A 24995-nucleotide genomic window follows, 5' to 3' on the forward strand; every position below is an offset into this window, starting at 1 on the left:
TTTCAGACTGCCGCATGACAGAATGAGGATTCTATTCAGCCTTATTTCCTGACAGGATCAGCACTAATTGAAATCTCCTGACATCAAAACAGGGCTGCAGCTCCAGCTGGTCGCAGCAGCACAGCGACACGCAGGCATTCATACATATTTGGGCTTCTGAGAAAGTATGAGAGCGGCAAAGCACACACCGAATTAAACTCACCTCGGTACCGGTGCAGGACGGGGGCGACATATCCATATTGCGATATCAGGATATTGTCATATAGATTTTGGATCTCTTCATGAGGCGTAAATGCTTTTCTTTTCCTGCTTTTAAAAGCGGCTTTACAGTGAAGTGATGTCATTTTCAGATCTGGATGTCTTTGAGCTGCTTAAATATGTCCGAGGTGTCTCCAGCGTTCGTTCCAAATCTTCTGAGGCCATTCGCATTCTGGCTTTTCTTCGCCTATATCCGTCCCTGATCATCCGAATCAAACAATAAATATCTACATACACAAATCTGTGTTTTTCCCGCCCCCAAAAGTCGCATCCGTTGCTGCAGCAGCACTTGCTGCTGCCATTCTGCATCTTGTTTTTATTGTCCAGTTACTACAATCCTCATCTCCAGTACCACCGGTTCAGGATTTTGGTATGGACTTGGTACCAAAGTATCAGTTGTCATGACATCACTAATATAGTGTAATGTGATGTTGTGCAAAGAGTCATTTATAAACCGGAGCGCAGGAACTGTGAAGCTGATCAATCCAGCGACTTCAGGCTTTTTCTAGTAGACGTAGAGAAAACAAAACACTCAAGCGGCATGTTAAACATCCAGATAAGTGCCTCATGTGGTTCAAGACTCCCTCAGAAGACAACCTGCCACATTAGGCCCCGAAGCACAAACCACAGAGAAAACAGGTCGATAAAAACAACTTCGAGTGAAAGATACATGACACTGATTCTTCTTTCTATTCTGTCATGAACGTGAAGTGATGAACAAGTGACGTATGGAACGATAAACTTAAAGGAATACTTTCTAGATTACAAAGGAAATGAAGTTAAAAAATGTAAAATACTTCAATTTGATATTCAAATAATTTACAATAAAAAAAGGTTCCTGGATTTACCCATACATAGATTACAGGAGACAATTTGTAGTGGGAGCAGTAGAATAAAATGTCATAGTAGAACTGAGGGTCCTGCACACTTCGTTTGTGCGATGCCAAATTTTGCAGCAATTTTTACTGTATTTTCCAAACAGTCACGGTTCCGCAATTCAGCGGAAACCACATATCCTCCCCCGGAGCACCGGCTTAGTGTGAAACCACCGAGTCCAGGCCAGTGGTGTTACAACCGCTTTATCCACCAAACAACTCACACATCTGTCAGCGAGAGGAAGGTCCACGGCCGGAGCCCCAGTTCAGGCGGGCAGGGAGGTCTGAGCAGCGCTCCTGGTGCCGCTCACGGGCCGGCTGATTTTCAGCTGGAGTGGTACCAGAACAGGCGCAAAAAATTCAAATGTCTTATCGTATGGGCCCAGAGAGTGAGGTCCATCGGCCAAGATGCTGTCCAAAGAAAGGCACGGGTCCGGGCTGCACCGCCACGATGCACCGCCACGATTCACCGGGTTATCCAGCGTACTCGTTCATTTCAGAAGCTGAGAGGGAGGAGCTTCGATCCTGCAGTGGATCAGACCGACTTCTCTTTCAGTCTCAGTGGTTTGTGTGTCAAACTGCCGAGGAAGACAAACGGCAAGCAGCCAGATGCAGAATAATACAAACTGAGCAGAGTTCACACTTCCTTCCTGGTCCCTGATAAGACCAACGTGATGCTGAGCAGGCCGAACTTCTCAACTTTTTAACGCTTCTTCAAACACACCGATATAAAACTACGCACCATCTATAAGTATTGCCACGTATTCCTTTGGTACATTAGCTCTAACGGCCGGGCAGGAAGTCAGTCGGGGAAAAACAAAGACAATCCGGTCAACTTTCCGAACAGAGCGCCCGCGTGCTGCCGGCCGTACAACACCTCGCCGCGTCAGCAACTCCTTCAATCAGGAGAAGAAACGCATTCTCCTCCAGCTACGGACACTTTATGTGAAACAGTTAAAATAGGAATTAGGAGGATTCATCAAGTTAATGACTAAAACACAGCAGGCGGTATTAATTTTGTAGGCTGCAGCAAAAAGTAGGAAATAACAATAAACACAAGGCGGTCAAAAAAGGAACCGTTTAACCATGTTTACCACGACGGAAGCACAAAGATCAAGCACACATGACCGAATCAGGAAGTCAGATAAACCGAGCAGAAGGACGCGACGGACTGAGTTCAGGGGAATAAGCAGGTAAAAGCCTCACAACGACAATCCCCAAAAAACTCCTCGGTCAGTGCAGCTTCTTACCAGCGTGCTGGAGGAACATGAAGCATCACTGGATGGCTGAGACACCGTCTGACAGCGACTCCAGAATCTGCTCCTGTTAACTATCCTGCTGCCCTGAAGGCGTTTCTATAGCAGACAAATTCAAGGGACGGACTAATACTGTTTTAATAACCGTTTTTGGGAAGTCTGACATCGTGGGCCTCCTCTGAGAATAAAAGGAGAATGCGTGAAGCCAACATATCTGTATAAGAACAGATCAGATTGTTGAGGCTTACTCATGTAAAAAGTTAAGGGAAAGCAAGTTGATTTATAAAGTTCCTTTTCCAGGCTGCGGTCTCTCAAAGTGCTTTAACACTCGTGTTTTTGTCACGTTCTTTTTCTGACGTCTGTGGTCGAAGTTTTGGAACGACAGGTCCTTTAATTTGGGGCTTTGGGGGATGTAAACAGGAAGTATAATGTTATCATAGAGTCAGTAGCCGCGGGTTACAAGTGGAGCTCTGTCATTTTTAAAGCCTATTGTTTACACGGTGGCCAACTGGCACCATGAAGAGTATGTTGAATGGATTACTGGCAGTTCCTGTTCACAATGTGCACATTGACGACGACAACTATCAGTGGATCACTGTTACAGAGACTTCTCATGAAAGGAATGAGGAGCATCTTTTTCCTACGACTGCTACGTGGATTTTGGACATTTATTCCTGATGGACATCAGTAATCATTATATCCTCGGGAGGTGTGAATCACACCGACTCTAAAAATATGAAAACGATGTCTGTGGGTTAGGATGTGGTCGAGGTGAACCATCAGTGATGTCATCCAGTGGTTTGTGAACAGCTGTATGAGGCCTCCTGTTCAGGTTTTGGCCGTCGCTCGGAGCGGTCCGAGGTCAGAAGGGATCATATTTGGACCAGATGTGGAGAAGCGAGCTGTGCTCTGACTCCATCTGATTGAAAACCAGAGGACGCTACGTCCTGACCACCTACAGCAGCACGCTGACTCAACCACAGGCCTGTCAATCAAGCACACGCCCCCAAAAACACAGCATTTTGAGGCCTTATTTCTAATTAATGATGAGATTATTTGCAGATGAACCGACAGAAAAATAATAATAAGGAGTGACTTTTGCCAACAAAACCAAAATAACATAAAAATGTATCGACTTTGGATTTAATGAGAGAAGTCGAATGGAAAGAAACAGTTGGATCATTGCAGCAACGTCTTCAACATAAAGTTATGGTAAAAACAAAGACAGCTTGGACTGGAAGCCTTTAGGGTCCTTTTCATTTTTAGTATTCGTTGCATTTCTGCTTTTTGAAACCATTTAAAGACGGTTTCCACTGACAGCAACCACCGCTACATCCTTTTCATAAGTTTAGATACTTAACAGCCTTGAATGGTTTTTTTTTTAAAAGTAGCACTTTTTAGATGCAGAGAAAATAACGAGCTGCCATAAGTGATATCAATAAGGCTTTAAGTAACTCCAGGCAGCGCTTTAGTGAGTCAATAGTAAGGCAGTCGATGACAGGAGGCTGTTCGCAGACTAGACTCTCAGAATAACGCAACAACATTATCAGGACGAGTCACTGGAAATTAAAGGAAACGTTTTTTGGAGTTAGTCTAAAAAATGTTTGTCGGTCCACCACGGGCCTCACGCAGAGTGGAGTCTCCGTTTCATCACAGCAGGGGGCGGGACAACTCGGGGTGGCATATGTTCTTAAGAAGGAGGGTGGGAGTAACGTTAAAGAGCTACGACTGCTGTGCTGAACTTCACCACATCAGATGAAACGGTCAAATCGACCTACTTTTGAACAGCCGAGGTGAAAAAAATACTCCGTGTACATTTTAGGATAATGCTCCATCGATGAGCTCTACGTCTGAGATGGAAACTCCAGCAGCCCCATTGAGGATCGGCCCAACAGGGAGGAGACGGTACCACCGGCTGATCACAGCTGGGTCTCCGTCTCGTTCGGAGATCTTGCACGTTTGTGTCCAGCAGGAGGTTCCAGTTAAAAGATGCGTGATCACGTTTTTAAGAGGGGCGGTTAAGATGCTGCACACAGATATGAAGCTGCAACCAACGGTGACCTCAGCCGCCACTTTGTGAACTGACGTTATGAAGATCTTGATATTTTGGAGAGGGGGGTGGGGGGTCATATTTGGACCAGTTGGAGCGGTGCATCTGACTCGGTGTAATCGGGAACCTGAGGACACTATGCTCCGCCTACTGATAGCAGAAACCTGACTGCACCACAGGCCTGTCAATCAAACGGACACGTCCCCAAACGTACCGCCTTTTGAGGTCTAATATTTAATTCATGTTGTGGTTATTTTCAGATGGACCACCAGAACACTAAGAAGAAGAAATATATTGACTTTTTATTTCATGAGAGAAGTTGAATGGGAGTCAATGGAGCCAGGGCCTTTTTGGACTCAACCCCTAGCGGCTCTCAGTGGTACTGCAGTTTAAGGCACTTCTGCGTCGGCCTTGTTTTTCAGACCTGGAAGCGACATCCACTTTAATATACCGTCAATAATACAGCCTGTTAAATTCATCACAGTTTAGCATGAGCTCCTGGCTAACTGCTGAAATACTAACAGCTAACTCGCATGCCGTCGGTAACGAATGCAAAAAGGATCCATTTGCAACTTTTCGTAGATTAGAAGAAACGGGCTGCAGAGTTCTTCTTATATTCAAAGACTATTATAATCTTTGATGTTGTAAAAAAGATTCTGTTGAGTCACTATTCTTTGGCCTAATGAAGTAACACCATGATGACTGAGCATTTGGCCCACCGATGAAAAGCTTTGCATTTACAGACTATAATTTATACGACGACTCGAGTGTTCTGCTGGATTCAGGACTGAAAAGTCCCTTCAGACCTCCGTGTGAGACTTTTTGAACACTTGTTCCAAAATGACTCTCCTGTTTTAGGAAGCAGCATGAAGTCAGACTCCAGAGCAGCTGTTGTGAGTGAAGGAGCACAGGCTCCGGCTCGTACTGTCAGTGTGATTACACTCACTGCACCCTTTAGGATGCAGCCAAGACTCCTGCAGAGCTTCTTTTATGGAAGAAGAAGAAGAAGAAAAAAAAAGATAAACAAAAACACAACCATTCCTAGAAAACTGCTGTTATGTAACTGCAATAGATAATTAGTTAATGTAGCTGCATTAGAATGAGCACTGTACATGGTCAATTAAGCAATTAAGACTCTTGATTGCTATTTTTGCTGTTAATCGATTTTGATTTCCAGTTTGAAAAATAAAAGCACTTCATTGTGTCGGCGGCGGCTTCATGAGGGTTTCAACTGGACTGGAGGAGGTTACATTTACATTAAGGAGCTATTATGTTGCTGACATGTACTTGAATCCAAGTCTGTAGCTGCTTGCAAACGACCAGAGGCTGCAGCCACCCCCCCCCCCCAACCCCATTAGGATCCATGCTTTAACTATCAGCCTGCAGCAGCCGTCCTTATTAATACACATGCAAGGAATTCTGTGAAGACACTTGAAGTAACAAATACAACTCTCTCTCTCTGTCATGCTAATAGAAGCAGTATAATCTAATCTGTAATCTCTTTGAGAGGCGCGTGAGCTCAGTGACAACATACGAAGCAAACTGAGCCCGTGGAGTGGAAACGACACATGATCTTTCCGAAGCTAAAATTCCATCCGCGGTTTGATCGACTTCAGCCCCCCCCCCCCCCCCCCCCACACACACACACACCGACAGCGTTACGGTCAGCCTACAGAAAGAGAGGAAATGCGTACCGTGTGTCAGTCGGTGGAGGGAGGTGAGCTCGACGCTGCTGCCGCTTCTCGGTCAGACTGAACCGGGTACAACAAGCCAGTGAGCTCAGCCCGTCTCCCCCCCCCCCCCCCCCCCCCCCCCCCCCCCCCCCCCCCCCCCACACACACACACACACACCGCTGAAGGGAGGAGACAAGGCAGCGAGGACAGGCAAGCGAGAGAGCGCGAGCCTCTCTCTCCCTCGCTCTCTCTCTCTCTCTCTGATAAGTGCTCCTTCCTCTTTTTGAGTCTTCATCGTCTCCTCATCATGTTTTGGGGTTTTTCTGCTGTATAGTTGTTACAACACCGGCATGTTTCACTCAACCTCTGCTTTTATCGGTCCTTAAAAGCATTTATGATTTTCCCTCCTGCCATCTCTCAATCCCTCCATCTATGTTCAATCTTTTCTCCCGACTCCCCCCCCCCCCCTCTTTGGCCTCCTAACAGACGATTTAACAAACAAAACGTGTTTGTCAGGCAAAACATCATCTGACACACAAACGAGGAAGCAGGCCGTCTCCTGTCCGCGGAGGACTCAACTGGAGGCCGCAATTAAAACAGAGTAGTGAAGCAGTCGTCAGTGCGAGACGGAGGCCAGCGCTCGCCTCCATCGCGGCTACTGTAACCACACGGCTCGTCCACGTGCTCTTGTTGACGGAGGCCCTTTTCTGCACCAATAAACCAAAGTGGCCGAGCCGATCTCCCCGCGGAGGAGGACGCACTCTGCCCTCTGCTGCGGTTTCCATTAACCTGCTCGACTCTTCATACGCGTTATAATTGGGAGCATTTGAAGAAACAATGAAGTATGTGGAGGGAATGTAGAAATGTGAAAGAGTCGTTCAATAACCAGAAGTTGTTTATCGAAGCAGCAACACACTGGATTCAATTACATTTGAGTCTGGCCTTCAAATGAGAGCAAAAACAATCCGCAAAACAAGACTTGACTGAAGTCCAATCAACAAACACATCTGCGCTGTTTATTTTTCAAAAGCTTCAAAATGTTTGTTAGAGTAAACAAAAGGAGGGATGTACAAGTACAGTCAGCAGTAGCTGCTCTCAGAAACGCTACACGAGTACAACCCAATGTTGTTCTCAGCAAATCTAAAAATCACCACAAACTTGTTGGTGACAGAACAACTGCACTTTGAGAAAAAAAAACGAGTTTGTGCAGAAACGTTCGTCTGTGTGGCGAGCCACTCCAACAGCCACCATCTGTTTTGAGACATTTTGTTTTGCAAGCAGATCAACAAATCGGTCTGCTGCCAGGTACTTTTTTCTTCTTTTTTCTTTTTTTTTTTTTTTCAAGAAATAGTTCGACATTTTGTGAAGCGTCAGGCGATCACACGTTATCACTGCAAGGTTGCCGGGAAACCAGCCGGCATTCAGGCCAAGAAGAAGTCGAGTTTACATCACGTCAATGCACGCTGATTTGGGTATGAAGTAAACATCAGCAGCTGCTGTGGGTTGATTCGTTGATTTGGATTAGTTCTATCGGAGTCAGATCAAGTTTGTGATTAAAGTTTGAAACTGACAAGAAAAACAAGAGTCACTGACGTCGAAGCACAAGAGCCCGACTGATACTGGATTTTTGGGGCAGATGTCGATACCGATATTAAGAAGCAAAAGAATTCTGGAATTAATATATCGGCCAAAATATAATATATTATTATTCGCGGTCTATATTATTCATATAGGTGATGAATATACAAGCTCAATAAACAGTTTTTTTTTTTTTAAATGATCCTTCAAATAAAGACATTTTGATACTTGTGATAAAGAAATGTAACAGAGAAAAGGTATTTTACAGTTTAATGTCCACACTCACATCAGTGCACTGAAACAGTGGGAGTTTAATAATGATAGATGACACAAACAGAAACATTACTAATCTACCCCAGGATATTTGAAATATCAGCACACACCTGCGAACATATTCCCCCGACACCAGTGTGTTCTTTGGTAGGAAAATATCGGCTGATGTAATCTGTCCTCTACGCTCTAGAAACGAACGTTAACTAGCGATAACAACTTAGAATTTGAATCGTTGGTGGAAGCAAAATAAGCTTCTCCAGACGTTACGCCGAATATGTTGAACAGTTGCCTATTTACACATCCAAAGCGACATCATTAGTCATCTAGATTTGTATTTCTGGCCACATAACTAATGTACATCTGATATTTATTCACTTAGCTCCGGTTTGGTTTCCACTAACTACTACAAGAAATATTGGGTTCTTTAGCTCCTATGAAAAAGCCTCGGTAGGTTTCTCAGGGCTTTTTTTCCCCTCTGAGAACAGCTGCCGTTCCAAAAATAAGGCAGACGAGAGCTGACGGTACAAAAAAAGGAAGAAAAAAAAAAGGAAATTAAGTTATTGGCCATGAACGTTCAGTGCATCTCACCAACAATAATCCTGTTTTTAACTGTTTGACTTTTTGGTAGGAAATAAAACAGCATTGCAGGATTATTAGTATTATTAGTGATGTTGCGTCAGTACAGTGGAAAACTATGAAGTATAGTGTCTGGCTTCTGCCTCCGTTTATATAAGCTCCGCTGCGTTTAATGACTCGTTACTGCTAGAAAAATACCCGTCAATATATATTGAATAAATATTGTATATTCTGCAGGTCACGCCAGCGTGCGTGCGGCCTCGTGACACATGAGCACGGCTCACTATTGTTAAAGGCCATCAATACCAACTTTTCAGTCTTAAACCGTCAAAGACCGGCTTCATATTTCTCTCCAAACTGCCCGTCAGGTGGTTGGACAGCTTTGGAAAGCTCCCCTCCTGTGTTTGCTCCTTCCTGAAACCAACAATCTATTATTCACACCAACTTCACACAATGACTGGCCAGCTGTGTGGAAGTGAGAAAGCAGCCAGCAAATGAACTTCTCTCTGGGCCTCCGTTTCTCATTTGCGACAAATTTATTTTTGTGGCACTTTTCCCGTGAACAAGCAGGTGGAACGCACTCCGCCCGTCCTCCCGGGCCGACCCTCAAATTGTGTTTAATGGAACTGAAGAAGTGCGAAAGCTGATAAAAGATTATTATTATTATTTTTTTTTTACTATTAAATATTTGCTCTGTTGCAGCAGAGGAAACTTCAGAACAAAGCAGTTGAAAGGAGGCGGTCAGCGTCGCGCCTGCTGGGAGAGGTCGGCTGTGATTCGCATCGTGGGGGTTCAAAATTGTTCTCGTCTTGACGAAGAAATGTAAAAAAAAAAAAAAAAAAAAAAAGTAAAACAACCCGGGACATCCTTCAAAGAGCCGGAAAACAGCAGAACTCATCATCGCACTCAAAAATGTGACGCTCATTTGCAATCGAACGCAATTTTAATTCGACTTAAAAGTTCAGCCGTAGGCAGGAAACTCCTGCTGAGTGGGATTCAGTCTTCGACGAGGGTTTCTCGGAGCAGAAACAGAGCAACTGCGTGCGGTAATGACGGCAGCAAAAACAGGACATGTTGTGCGAGCGAGGAATTTGGTTTTACACATTTTCTACCGAAAACGTTGAACATTTTGAAAGCAGAACTTTGTCAAATTCATTTGAAAGGGGAATTAAATAAATGACTCACACCTTCCCCTGTTTGAGAATGATATAACAAAAATGGATGGGTTTAGTCACACGCACATTTTAGGAGAACAGCCTGTCTTTATCTGTTTATATGTAAATGAGGTTTCTGACGTCAATGATGATTTTGTATAGCGTGCTGGTGATACATGACCATAAAAAAAAGCAAGCAGAGCTTCTAAAAACACTCATTTATGCTGCTTTTCATACAAATGGCAGTGAAAATATAGATTTATTAATTCTTCAGCTTTTCCAACGGTAGACTTCCAAATATAATTTCCTTTAAAGCAGTTGATGTTAACTGCAGTGTTTCTGGGTGCTGGGCTACAACACATTCATCAGTACGAAAGTTACAAACCTCAATAAACCCTCAAAAGGCTGCATTGCCTAACATTGAACTGAGAACTTAAGGACGTCATGCAAACTAAGCTATTTCTGACCAACTCTGCGGTAGCTTTCTAGAAAGAGACAGCCCAAGTCTCAAAACAGGAAGTGCTGGACCCTGTGGGATTGACCAAGTTATCTTACCACTTCACATGCTAGGTTGCGGTATCAGAAGTCACAGAGATAAACAGCTGAGACAAGAACCCTTCAGAGGAAACGTCACGTTATCTCAGGAAATGACAGCTCAACAGTTACAACAAACTTCGACGCCATCGAACTTTGGCGTCCTGCAGGCGTCTTGTTGGGCCACAGATTGAATGAGAGGGCCGTCAAAGAGCTGGAGGACTGAAGGTTTAACATAAAACAGGCAGGCAGGTTACGGAGAATTCAAACTAACGAAGTCGGACAAGACGAGATACAACACTAGCAATGCTTCTGCAACTGGGGAACTTCAAGCTTCAACCGGCGGTGAGGAACGTTTGTGTTCCTCCTCCTGAGAGGAATCACACAAACCCTGTGGACATGTGCTGGCGTCGTCGGCTCTGCCATAGACCGCTCTGTTTCTGCTGCTGCTGCTGGAAAGTAGTGGATAAATGAAACAAGAGGTGTCACAGCCAACGTGAACTCGACTTTGATCCACTCAGTCCGTAACTTTTTGGAAAGTGCAGCAGAACTGCACAATGGGATTATTTGAAGTTCGGGTCGGGCTAAACTGGAAGTCCGTCTGCTCGGCAAACCTCCGTCGCATATGATCTGAGCGTTGAGCATGAGCAGTTTGCATTCATCCGGTCAGGGTGGGGGTGTTACACCACACAACAGAAATCCACATGTTGTGAAATCCAGAGAGGTTCGGCCGGTGGTGGTAAAGATATGGTGTCAACTGATTTGGCAAAGGCTTGAATATAACGGACGTTCATCTACTGTACATGTAAAAGTCCAAGACTATAGTTTTGAGCTGCAGCTGCCAACGGTGACGCCACCTGTTGGTTTTGTGAACGTTCGTTATGAAGCCTCGAGTTCGTATATAGTCCGTCGCCATCTTTGCTAGTTGGAAGCGGTTTGGAGCAGGAAGTGACCATATATGGACGAGCTGGGGGAGGAGCGAGAGGCAGATCTGACTCCATCTGATCGGAAACCGGACGATACTACGTCCCGCCCGCCGATAGCCGTAACCTGACTGCACCACAGGCCTGTCAATCATACAAACATGCTTCCCCCAAACCCCGCCCCACTCCTGCTTTTTAAAGCATATTTTATAATTAATGCCAGAAAACTAATATAAAGGAGTGACGTTAGCGAGCAAAACCATGATAACTTGTGGACAAAAATTGATTGAATTGGAAGCCTAAGGAGTCGGAGGCTTTTTGAAGCCAACCTCCAGCTTAAAGCACTTCAGTATCAGCCCCGCTCGCTACGTCCACTTTTATATACGGTCTATGAAATAGTGAGAAACCTCACTCATTATCAGAGAACAGGGGTTACACAAGTAACCTAAAGGTTTCCTGTGCTCCTTTTGAAGCATTACTGTATTTTTCCTCCACCTCTGGAAAACACAACAAAAGGTACATTACTCCACGGCACCAGCGGTACATGACATCCTGTATTCTTTGCAATAAATGGAGGATACATTTATGGATGCTCCAATGCCTTTGACAATGGATATGTCTGTATATAAGACCGTATACAGTACCAGCAGCTGATAGCTACAGGACATATTTTTGAAAGGAGACATGTATAATACATGATAGCACACAGAATGAGAGGATGGCTGCCGGTCCTCTCAATTCTCACTATTAAAGCCGGCAGAAAACGCACTCCATCAAATCTGCCATCATGTGCTGACACAAAATATATTACCCTCCTCAAGCTGAAGAATGACACTAATAGAGGGGAGTGTGTGCTCGCCTGTCAGTTTGTGTGCGCACTGACTGACAACGGATTGACGACAGCAAAGCAAGAGGGACCAAAGTGTGTTTTAAACTATTCCTATGGAGTATATTGAAAAGGCCAAACTTAAATGGTTTTTACGGCGCGCACACACAGCGTTTCTACAAATGATCCAGTTTTTGTGACGCTGCATGACTCTTCCTTTTTCGTTCTCACCGTCTTCTTGACTAAACGACTTATTTTTCTGTGTTCGAAGGACTAAACAAATGTTGGGAGGAGACACTTTTCTCCACTGCACTTAAATCCTGCTTGGTAAAAGCTGCAGCTGCCTCCACATCATCTCAAGTTCATTTTATCAAGCCTGTTTGAAAAGTTACTGCACATTTTCCGACTTTGGTTCGCGTTTGAGGCAGAGCTGAAGCCGCGGAGGATAAGCTCGCTTTCCCTGTTTACTTCAGGGGTGAGGACGTGTCTCATCAGCCCGGGCTGTCAGCTCCGCTCCGTCAACAGCCCCCTACGTCCGACCACCGGCGTACACGAGCTGAGGCAGCCTCGGTTTCTCACTCCAGAAGAGAAGCCCGAAGCCAATTTTCACCTCTGGCGTCCCGACAGCCTCCTGCAGCTTATCCCCGTCACGTTATTGTAGGTCTGAGTACTAAGAACCTGGAAAAGTTCTGCTGGGTAGGAAGCAGCGGAATAAAGATTAAAGATGCTGTGATTGAAAAGTTAAGTAAAAAGTGACATGTGGACAGCTGGGTGTTTTTATTTTTTTTTTTAAATGGTGCTTTTTTTTTAATTTTCTTGACTCCTACGCAAAAGCAAATATAGATTTCCAGCTGATCTTTGACTTCATCATTAATGATATTCATGGTTTCAAATTTTGGCATCGAAAGAGTTTGTTCTGTTCTGTCCTTTACCGCTACGGCAAATCAATGATAGTACAAACATCAGCTTCTCCACAATAAAAGTCTCAATTGACCATAATAAAAAGGGAGAGAGGTGTGGTCAACACCAGCCGTCATGTGCTCCTTCTACCGTGGAGAGCATCCTGACCAGCTGATCACTGGAGAGCATCGTGACCAGCTGATCACTGGAGAGCATCGTGACCAGCTGATCACTGGAGAGCATCGTGACCAGCTGATCACTGGAGAGCATCCTGACCAGCTGATCACTGGAGAGCATCCTGACCAGCTGATCACTGGAGAGCATCCTGACCAGCTGATCAATGTGGTCAACGGGAGCTGCACCGCCTCAGCGCATAGTGAAGGCAGCCGGCAGGATCATTGGTCCTCGTCCCTCCTGGACCTCGACAACACCCGCCTTACCCGCAAAGCAGTCAGCATGTTGGGAGACTCAACAATCCCTCACAGGCCTCTTCAGCCTCCTGCCTTCTGGGAGGAGGTACTGCAGCCTCCGTCACCTCCTCCAGACTGAGGAGCAGCTTCGCCCATCAGGCTGTCGGGATGCTGAACTCTCTCCCCCCAAAGTCTGAACATCGTCCTCCACCCCTCACCCTCACCCTTCATCACACGAGCACACCCACATCCAGCTCCAGCACTTTATGAAACTAGACTCGGGTACAATCTTTGCACTGTGGACCCGTATTTGCACGACACTGCAGTCAAGCGTCACAGTGGTTGTTGTCTGTTTTTATTGTTACATATTTATACTTTTGTGAGAAACAATATTTCGATCTCTCTGTATGTCTCGATGGAGCAACAGGTTGATGCCAGTTCAGATGTATCTAAAAGGCATTTTAGGAAATCACCAATTCTATTTTATTATGTCTTTGACATTGAAAGAGTTTTTTCTGTTGATCTTTTCATTGTTGTAAAACAATAAAAAAAAATATATACTTTTGGGGGCACTATAGGATGGTTAAAAGAAAGTGGATCCAACTAAAAAGTAAGTTACAGATCTCCCATGCTACATTTGTTAGGCATTTCATAATAAAAAACACTGAGCCATGCCAGCAGAGATTGAGCTGAATCCTAACAGCATGCTGACATGCTTCTGATTAGCAGGTGTAATGTTTATTATGGTCACCAGCTTAGTTTAGCATGTTAGCATGGTAAATTAGCACAAAAAGATTAGCTGCATGTTAGCTAATTAATGAGCATAATTAAATATGCTAATAATTAAAAAGCAATGGGATCACAAAAGCTTTTAGAAAAAATGGTCTGGGTATCATGCATGTCTTATATATTAAGACATATCAAAGTGATGGACCAGCAGACTGCCGTCCCCGTTTCTGGGCAAACCTTTGACTGAGAGCATCCTGCCATGCATGAAAACAACCCATTAAGGGCTTACACATTTGTCAATTTTGATTATGAAAGTAATCTTGGCCTCCACACATTGTTGATACAAGTGTTTATGTCACTAAAGCTGATAAGATATTTAGGAAAAGCACACGAGGCAGACGTGGCTTTGGTTCCCATCTATGGAAGTCTTTTTTTTAAAGATGTGCGTTATCAAGTATGTCCGGCTGCTCTACATGATTAATACTGTGATACTGTGCCGACTGATTCATGCTGAAACTAACGTTGAGAGATTCTTTAAAATAAAAACTGAATCATTAATTATCATGGGTTTAATTATGTTTGGTGGCTTTTGGTGTAGATGGAAACACACTGTTCATTCAGAGGAATCTTATTGATGCTGTATATGTTGCTCACAGAAACAAAACCCTGCTTTGACTATATTTAAAAAAAATATATAATTATGAGAGAATGTTAAGCTCATTATATTTCCACAGCAATATTCTGCTTTGCATTCACATCTTGGAGCTTCCCAGAACGACCCGTCTTATACTGCTGGCCACTAAAGAGCTCGTGTAGAACAAACAGGGGGTGAGTTACATCGCCAAGGGCAACTCAAGAGCCACATTCATTTCAGCTGCTCAAATCCCCCTCAGTTGATGATCCCATAGTCCCGGATCCTCTTCTCCCTCTAAGCTACCTCAAACCTCATTGTTCCAAGTGCATAATGGTAGTCTGTGTGCCTTTTCACTGCTGCCTATTCTGAACAGCAGGTTGCCAGTGCTTTCATTACAGTACGTACAATGCAAATGACAGCCGAGTGAATGGTAATGGTGGTGGTGGTGGGGGAGGGGGGAGGGGCTGCCATAAACCTTCCTGAAGCGTCCCATGACGGTGAGGATGTCAGAGCGGAGGGAGAAGCGGGAGAAAGCTGGCGTGCCTCCCGGAGCCTTTCATCTCCTGTTGGGAAGCGTCCTCTCTACCGACGGGCTCTTTCACCAGACGGCAACACCGTCCATCAAAGTCTCACAGCATCTTGGTACCGTGGTGGCTTTTAATGTGCGATCAGGTGATCACGCACTGCCCCGGAAACTCAGGCTAAAAATCACAGGAGGTACAAATTCATCCAATTCAAAAAAAAAAGAAAGAGCATTCAAAAGTAAATACACCGATGTGGCTTTAAAACCAATTCATGCATCGGCAGTTTCATTATGCAGTCACTGAAATAGGCTGCGGAGAAGGCCGGGTGGGAAATTAGCTCGCACTAATAACAGACACTGCTATTAAAACTCTCACTTTGAGAAACACTCAAAGAAGTTGGAGAGACCTTTGAGCTTCGCTCCCATTCACTCCCATTGTGTTTCATTGTATGTGAAGGCCTGTGGGAGAGAAAGCCAGCGCTGTTATCACCACAGTTATCCGCTATTATAATTGCCCTCCAGCTCGCTGCAAAAATGGCTACTGAGGATTATGATTAAGGTGAAATGAAAGGGCAGCGTGACAGTAGCGGGAGCTGAGAGGAGGGAAGCATGTTTTGTGTGTGTGTGTGTGTGTGTGTGTGTGTGTGTGTGTGTGTGTGTGTGTGTGTGTGTGTGTTTAGGCTGGGAGTGACACTTTCTGCCCCATTCTTCAGGTTCCTGATGATACGAGTACACATGCAGTTCAAACAAAGGGTTTTCCATTCAAATTCACAATCCATGAAAACAACATTCATATAACAACACGCTCCAAATGATATTTTGTATGCAGACGATCCAATGTTGTATGTATGTGGCTCTTCTCAAGCTCGAGCCGTGTGGATGTTCCCGTCTGCCTTTAACATAACCTCAAACCTCTGCTGAATACACAGAAGACTCGATATGATTTATTCACATAGACCCATATCAATCTCATCTTTCATCTGGCCATCAGTCGGATCAGCAGCCCGAAGCCCAGTGAATATTAACATTGGAGAATGTGGAAGCCGGGACGTTTTGGGCACTTTTTGTTAAAAATGAACTCAATAACTAGTTTATTAAACTCAATTTCGATGAACTGTCTGTTATCAAACTGGCACAGAAAATGAAAATGAAAGATAAAATTGGATTTCTTCTACCAGAATAAGAACTGCTCGGTGCTCAGTGATGGAAACATCCTGAACCTGAATGCTGCTTGTTCTACTTTCAAATCACGTGATGCAGTTTGCCACGAATAACAAAACTCTCTGTGTAACATTTAAAACACTCGACTCGTCCTTGGTCCCATCAAGCAGAAAACTACACACCACCATAGTTAGGTGCGTCCCTCTAAAGCTTCCCCTGAAACATCACCAGACCAAATCCATTCATTCTGTAACACGTGATGCTCAACAAGGAGACAATGAACTTGTTTTCCAGTACTTTGCACCACATAAATGGAATATTTTAAAAAGATCTGAGAAATCTTAACCTCTCATCTCATTTAATGTATATAAATGGTTTGGACTCATTAAACATGTCTGTAGAGCTGTTAATACCAATGTGCCGATTGCTTCCGTTGTATTCATTCTCTCCTGCAGAAACGATCTGATACCGGATTAAATAAAGGTTATAGGCTGTATGTTTTCAGTGTTTCTACCCTTTTGTTTATTTTATTACAAATATGTATGACTCTCACAGATGCCCGAGAGGAGACCTGCTGTGGAGATCGTTAGGTGGGAAATCATAAAACAAAACCACAGAAAGTCTCTAAAAGAAAATATACCATTTTTAGCACCGGGTTTGCCCTTACTAGGACATCTGCAACACCAAACAGGAAGTTGAAGCAATACATTGCAGCGCAGAACAAAGAACAAGAACAGTAGCTGGCTTGTCCTTTTTTTTAAAAAAATTTTTATTTTTAAATCACCATCTGTGCTCTGAGGAAAGAACACAGCCCCATGTGACCTTTAATCATCTGCAGCCAGAGTGACAGTCCTGTCTATCTACTCACACACACACACACACACACACACACACACACACACACACACACACACACACACACACACACACACACACACACACACACACACACACTGACACAAGTTTAACGCCACGCAGCAGAGTAGGATGTCTGACAAGCCGGAGGCAGTTTGGCAATATTAGCACCTCGGGCTGATCATTAGGGTTCAGAGGGAGTGCTGGCGGAGCAGACGTCCTGTCACGGACGCCAGCGGGAAACAGGAACTTGTTCCAACTGAAGACTTTACATGGAGGTTGACATAAGAGCACCAGCTAATAGGGAAAACGATCAGGGTCCAGGATGCAGTCAGGCGAGGCTGGTGGCTTTAAGGTAACTTTCTGGATTTCAAGGGGAGCCTGCAGTATGCGGCGTGTGCTCTGTGTATTCAATAAGTAGAGTTTCATTCCACAATATTCAATAAAATATTCTTATTTGACAGTCATGATATCTGAAATATAACAGTTCCACAAACCATTTTTTGAATGCATTAATCAGTTATTTCCAAACACCCATTTCGGAGTACCACTCATGCAGAGTTCCAGATGTTGAACTTGTGTACCAACACTCACTATTCTGAGTGAATAAGTGCGTTCAAACAGGCAGTTCACTACAAGCACCAGGATGATGCACTCAAACAGGTCCAAAACAGAAGTGTGAAGCGCTGGACACTTTCCACCCTAAACAGTTGGAAGCAGAGGAAGCAGAGGAAGGGGCGGGGCTACAGACGTAAGGTATTTCCAAATAAGGTATGTGAGGAAGGTGCAGCTGTTCCTGAATACAACACAAAAGTTTTTCTTTTTCACGACTGCTGCTGAACAGAAGCCATCCACCCTGTCCAAATTCAAGCACTGCACAAAGTAGGAGTCCTCGCATGCAAGAGCCTTATTTGTTAGTGTACTCAGAGAAGTGTGTCATCTGGAACACAGCGTCAGCCTCTTGTTTTGAAATCTAACCCTACATAAGTAATCATGACTCACCAAAGTTTTCTCGGGCTCCTGCTGGGACTCCGAGGAGGACTCCATGGTCGTGTTAAACCAGTCAGGTGTGTCAGTGCTGCCCTGACGACTGCATATCTGTCAGGAGGAGGAAAGAAAGCAACAAGTGTCACGACAGGAGGACATGAATACAACTTTCAACGTGGCAATGTGTTTTAAGGTTTTTAAGAGTATAATATGTTGAATATTCAGTCATGTAGTCTAAGCAGTTATCATTTTGGCCTGGAATGGCAGTGAAATGTCCAGAGTGGCCTCCCACATCATGTGGGACGGCTAGTTGACATGACTGGACTCATTTGCAACATCGTCCTCCTCGTCTATTAAACTTCAGGACAAGCAGGCTTAACTGGCTGTTCACAGGATGGAAGCAAAACAAAAAAGGATCACTCTTATTTTCATCTCCGTATCCTCACGCCCTTCTCCACCCAAACAAGTGTTCTGTAGCTCCAGGTCGTCAATAAACAGCCTGTTTCCGATGCAACCAGCGGGAGGACGGAGGATCAGCCTGCCTGTCAGCTCGCTTCCCCAGAGAGTCCTGAAAAATTCATTCTTTCAATCTATCTTTTTCTGCCGGCCCTCGGCTTGTTTTCCCTGGTGGAGTGTTGGAGCGTGACACCGGTTTTAACCTTTATCTATCCAGGGAAAGTTTGTGCTGGCTGCCACTTAGCTGCTCCACTGGACCAGCCTGGGAATTGCTGAAGGGAGCATCAGTGAGAGTACCTGTTGTGGGTTACTTAAAGAACCCAATGACTGCTGGTGGATTCAGGGTCGGGTGTCCAGGAAAAGTTGTATTTTATTTTTTTCACCTAACTGTTGGACATTTGTTTTTAAATACATCTCCAACCCATGACTTTGCTGTGTACACGAGCACAAGCAGATAAAAAGAAAATAGATTTTATAATTCAAATAATAAATCAAAGGACAACAAATCTATAATTATTATGTAGACATATCCCCCTGAGGCAAATATGTGATGAATGTATAATGAGGTTATGGATTGTGGCGCTAAAAACTGTTCATCATAGCCCACCATGAAGAAATGAAACATTGACTAAGAAACTGTAATTAATATGGATTCTCATCAATATGATTAGACACAAACACAAACTATAGGCTAGAAATCAAATGCTTTGTCACTTCCTCTTTTGATCATCTGATGTAAACAAAACAGGTAACCCTGACAGAGAACCAACGCTTTGAATTCCCAAATCATCAAAGTTGACTCTCTGTCCCTCCCACCCGTCCCTCAACAATCGCTGTACACAAACTAAAACATAGACCTGACCTCAGTGTTTGCATTTCTAATGCCAGGGCCAGCTAAATGCTCAACATGAGTTCATGAACAAGTTTGACCATCTGTTAATTACACCATGCTTTCGGGGAGAATATTTTGGGCGGAGCAGCTTCCTGCCTACATGTGGCTGTTTCTAAAAATTGCTTTCAAGATTATAGCAGGCAGCCACTTATGCTGATTGCTGTTCGGTGTTGATATTTGAATGGTGTGAAGCCAGTTCGCTCCACCTGAGAGTCCACCTGATCAGACTGCGGTCACGTGTCACGTGGCAGTAAAGTGCTTCAGTGGCGCTGAGGCGGGAACGACCACGGCTACAGGCCGTCGTACCTTAAATACGCTGGCAATACTTCTGACAGCTGCTAGATACTGATTCCAAAAACATCCCCGACTCACTGAGATTCAAAAAGTCCCAACTTTTGTACCAACATTTTAAGTCAATAGCTTTTTTTTTTTTTTTTTAATTATTGTCTCTGGTTTTAAATTCAAGCTCTCTAATTAATGTGGTGATCATACAAGAAATGATTGCTCCATGATTAAGATTTCAAGCCTTATAGAAGGATTATAGTGCAGCGGCCCTGTTATCACAACGTAGTTAAAGCAGCTAATGTCAGTGCCTGTGTGGACCTGCTTTCAGAAAGTGTGCTTCGGTCTGAGGCGTGTTCCTCACCTGGAAGGTCATGACTCCAAAAGGAAAACACGGTGCCCAACATAGGTTTCACTTCTGGGCTTCACACTGACTCTAATGCAAAAAAAAAATCTGGGTCACACTTTGCTCCATTCAGGAATAAAGTCTATGATTACACTACTCACTGACCTAGATGACTTTAGTGGGCAATTTGTCAAATAAAGCTGTGGAGATTAAATTAAAAAAAACAACTAAAAAACTAAAATATTTAAACCATTAGCTATGTTAATAAAGGATAAAAAAAAAAAAAAAATATGCATACTTTGGTTTTGCCCGTGCTTGAGTTTATTCACTGTTGAGATCAGTAATTTTATCAAGAGAAAAGGCAATCTCATCCAGACCAATGAGAGCTCAGAGGCAGTGCAGTACATTCCTTATGAAAACATAGTGAAGCTCATTCAAGCCCAAATTGAGAAAGACAGACTAGCGAGGATTAAGATCTTCTGCTGCCAATGTTGAGGAAAAATACTGCAGCTTTCAACAGGTGGTTCTGTTTGGTTGAATCATAATAAATGATCTAATAAACTGATCCACACCTAAATCTTCATTCTTCTTGGGGAAACTTTCAGACAGACGCACATTTATGAAGTCTCGTGTCATTTAGGGAACAGGTGGGGAGCCGACGCCAATATTAGCCAAAGAGGTTTCTTGTGAAGGTGCCAAGAAGTAAGCAGTTTAAGAGACTCTTTAGAGACAAATAGTGCCTAATATCAGACAGAGGACAGGAGGACATCCTGACAATGAGACCCTCACTAAATCCCTTTACCAGTCGTTGGGCTAAAGTAACGCTCCAGTGCTCCAGCAGCCTCTCGGCTCCAGCCAGCACACACTTCATCCGGCCTCATTTCTCAAGAACCCATCTCGCTGAGACAGATGCTTTCTACTTTTTTTTCTCAAAGCCAGCTTTTGCAATCATCCCATGACTCAGTCTGGAGCGGCAGCCACGCCGCCGAGGTGGGAAATAACTGAGAAATCAGAGAATGTTTTTGTGGCAGTGCGAGAGGTTTTTTTTTAAAAATTATTATGATGATTTTTGTCAACATTTACTGCTATTATATAGTCGAGGAATGATAACTGAACATCGCTCTGGGATGCACAAGGTGTCGTATCTCAGCTCCGGTCCTACAGTTACTGCACTTTACTGCCGTTAACTTTCATTTTCAGTATTTGGCTGACGTGTTCTCAGCAGAACATGTGACTAGATTTTGCTGCAGCTTATTACTTTTTTTGGATGAATAGATGTGCATTGTTTCTGCAGCTGACTGGCCTGTATTTGTTCTCCGTGGGCACCAGCATGCATCATGATGCTAATCCTCATGTGTCCTTGTTTGTGGTGAGTTGAGGTTTTCTGGAGCGAGGAAGCAGCACTTGTAAATATGTGTACTGACACCGGTGACCTGTAGCTCCGTTCATGTGACCTGGTCAACACCGACGGCAGTTTGAGAGATGGAAGGGAAAGTATTTCTCTGGTGGTGAAACCCTTCAGTGAAGTCTAACCACTTGTTTTCCTTTGAGGGAAATTACGACACCCATCTGAGTGCAATCTACACAAAACTGCCACCTAAGATTCCCCTCGAAGTTCAGTTTTAAACATGTTCCAAAAGGTGATGCGAGGTGTCGCGCCGGGCGAAAGTGACAAAAAAACTCATATCTTGGCATCTTTAAGCTGCATGGATGTCCACGATATATATCTCATTACTTTCTAAGAAGCTAAATGTTCATTTGTAGGTCAAACAGATTGTAATCAAAATAAAATGCTAAGACAAGCAGGTTTCCTTCCTCCTTTTGGAAAATATGCCCCTGTAAACCCTGGAAATGAAAAGTGATCTATAATAAATATCTTATATTAAATAAAAACAGGCCTATCTCTGAGAGCGCTCCCTCGGTTGTTTTCAACATGAACAGACCGAGTTGCTGCAGTCAGCGTATTGTCTTATTTAAACTTGAAAGTGTTTCTCTGTTCGTCGAATCGATTTTGCTGCTCTGTCTCTTAACTTGCTATAATCTTCATTAGAGCGGCTAATTTCTCACCGTGCATTTATTCACAAGCTATTAAGGTGCGCTACTTACTTTAGCTTAGCAGTTAGCGACGGCCTCTCGCTCTCTTGCTCAGTGTGTCTCATGTTTACTTATTCCCCTGCCTCCTTTAATGGTACTTGTGATAACTGTTGTTTATTTTCTGTGACAGAGTCTCATGCTGTGTGCCAAATGGCGTACTTGTGTACCAACACTCACTATTCTGAGTGAATAAGTGCGTTCACACGGACAGGTACAGAAACATGCGGTTCACTACAGGTACCAGGATGATGCTCTCAAACAGGTCGAAAAAAGAAGCGTGAAGCGCTGGATGCTTTCCACCCTAAACGTTCGCCAAATTGGCTCCGAAGAGGAAGTAGAGGAAGTAGAATGAAGGGGGCGGGGCTACAGACGTACACAAGTTTCAAATGAAGGCGTCTGAGGAAGCTGCAGCTGATCCTGAACACCTCACTAAAGCGTTTCTTTTTCACTGCTGCTGCTGAACAGAAGCATCAAGTGTGTTTATCGAGTGTGTTGAACAGAGGACACGAAAAGACGGCCATTTCTGGGTAAAACCATTTAAGCTGCAGGTATTTTGGCGGGCGATGTGTTCACACGCTGAGGTCATTTTCTGCAAGTTCCAAACTGCAGTGTGAGACAACACTACTCTGTCAACATCTCCGCACAGCGGCAACATGTACGGGCTCGGTTTCTCTGCACTCATCAGTATCTCTTATAATTATTGCTTATTATTACTTCTGTTTGGTTTTTGTAATTCACACGTCAAACTCCCTTAATAAACACTTTACCAGCCAGTGACAGACAAGCCACTCTGCTACGCTTCCATTGTCTGGACTTTCTCCCACACTTCGTTGACAGTGTAGGCTGCTTCACGCAAGCTGGCACATCACGGTGCGCTTCGGCTGCACCACAGCGGTCGGTGAGCTGAGAGCTGTGAATCGCTGCCAGAGACGGAGGGCGAGCGCCCGGGGAATCCTAAAACTTGTGGCTTGGCAGCGGTCCCAAAACAAAGCCGGAAACACTGAGGGGTTTCTCCTCCCGGCCAACAGGGATAAAGCTGCATATACTGAGAGACAAAGGCTATTAATGGCCAAGTGTTGGTTTTATGAAACACGACGAGTATGACCAATGCAACACGCCGGCATTAAATACCACCGACCTCCCTGACAGTAACAGTAACAGTAACAGCCTTCAGGTGTTTGATTCAGGCTGATTACTGTTTACGTTTTAGACTTCATTTTTTTTTTTTTGCCTCTTTGACTAAACTTTTCGAAAAATGTAGAGCTAAAGTTTACAGCTTTTCAGAACAGGAGATGTTTGCCTTGCAGAGCAATTATGGTCTAATTACTGTTTTAAATATGGTCTAATTATGGACACGATTCTCTTTTAATTAGAAGCGCACAACAGTAACTATGGTTTGTCAAGTACTAAAAATACCAGATACAGATCATGTTTTCAGCAGACGATTTTACCATAAATATACACTACATGACAGATAATGCTTAGTGAGAAAATAATGGAAGCAGAACAGAAAATTGTGGACCGAAACTGCAACCGTACAAATTCCCTGATTTTGATTGGGTTTAGATTAACGGTGGAGCTCTGCTCAAGGGCAGGCGGGGAGAGCAATCATTTCAGGATCCTAAGCTGATTGTAGTGATGTTGATGTCCACTCTCTCAAACAGGGCGGCGACTCTCCGACTGCCCGGGAGGCACATAAACCGAGGCCCGTCACCGCTGAGTGTTTGGAGAATGATTACCGCTGCTTTAGTGAGTCACGCGGAGCGACCGGCCTACACCACGGGAATCAGCAAACTGCAAACATTGTGTTGCATGTTGGTTCCCAACCTTTTTTTTCCCCATTTCAGTAATGAAATTCTCTGGTATTCTGAAAGGCCTCCACTGCCTGCAGTCATGCTCGGGGATGACGAAGCTTTTCCGAACACCTCAAGCATCCCTGTGAGTTTGAAAAGGTGAAAATGTGTTGCTGCACAGTTGATTGCTCCAGACAGCAATGGTTTGTCGAGCTGCTGTGGGCTAAGAGCTCCCAGCTGCTTTTACATGAGCGAAATGCAGCTGTTTACAATAATGCTGCAGTACAAAATACATGGAATTGTTTTGTTTGTGATCCCGTGGGAATACCGAAAACGTCCGTTTGTCTAAAAGTCGTTTTTGAATGACGTTGTTCGTACCATTAAACCACTCGTCAATATGACCAACGCCTGCTAAGAAACTGCAGACGGTCTGGTCCTTTGACACGTCCGCTGACTCCACAGATGTCACAAACCTCATCTTCAGGCGAAGTATCATCCAGTCGAATCAAAATCACCGACTGGGAGCAGCTTTGTGGAAGAAAGGCGGCACACGAACTACATACTGTGCACGCACGCTGCCTCAAGGTCAAGAGCCGTAAACCATAACTACACTATAAATAAAAAGATGACAGCGATGCTCGTGGCTTGGCAGAGCTCGAGTTAAAGTGGGCAGAGCAGCGCTTTGAGCTAAAGGCTAAGATTAGTATGCTAACAGTGCAGTCAGCAGATTAATATTTACCATGTTCACCATCTTAGTTCAGCGTGTTGGCACGAGAACGCCAAATGCTTTGAAGGTATTTGCTGATAAAAACAAGTTATTGCATCATGAACATTATTTCTGTTCACTTCACAGTTGAAGCGTGAATAAATTGAGAAGCAAAATGCTGTCCCTGAATATTGTAAAAACAAAAAATCTTTAAGTTCATGAGGCACTGCTCAAATTAGACCTCCTGGGT

General features: G+C 44.1%; 1 protein-coding gene across 5 annotated transcripts in view; it reads right to left on the reverse strand.

Annotated features, from left to right (window-relative positions):
- Window positions 1–24995, reverse strand: part of osbpl8 (oxysterol binding protein-like 8) — a 101579-nt gene that overhangs the window by 60718 nt on the left and 15866 nt on the right. For 3 of the 5 annotated variants that reach the window (XM_069156485.1, XM_069156482.1, XM_069156484.1), the window contains exon 2: window positions 18192–18287. In XM_069156485.1, the coding sequence (XP_069012586.1) occupies window positions 18192–18236 (45 nt within the window). In that variant the 5' untranslated portion in view covers window positions 18237–18287. Of the gene's footprint in view, window positions 1–6133; window positions 6191–18191; window positions 18288–24995 lie in introns of those variants that run through there. The other 2 variants (XM_069156487.1, XM_069156486.1) reach the window with 2 other exon arrangements.

The sequence above is a fragment of the Embiotoca jacksoni genome, unplaced genomic scaffold, assembly GCF_022577435.1.
Source record: "Embiotoca jacksoni isolate LCO1_2020_lvr unplaced genomic scaffold, fEmbJac1.0.p SCAF_21, whole genome shotgun sequence".
NCBI lineage: Eukaryota > Metazoa > Chordata > Actinopteri > Embiotocidae > Embiotoca > Embiotoca jacksoni.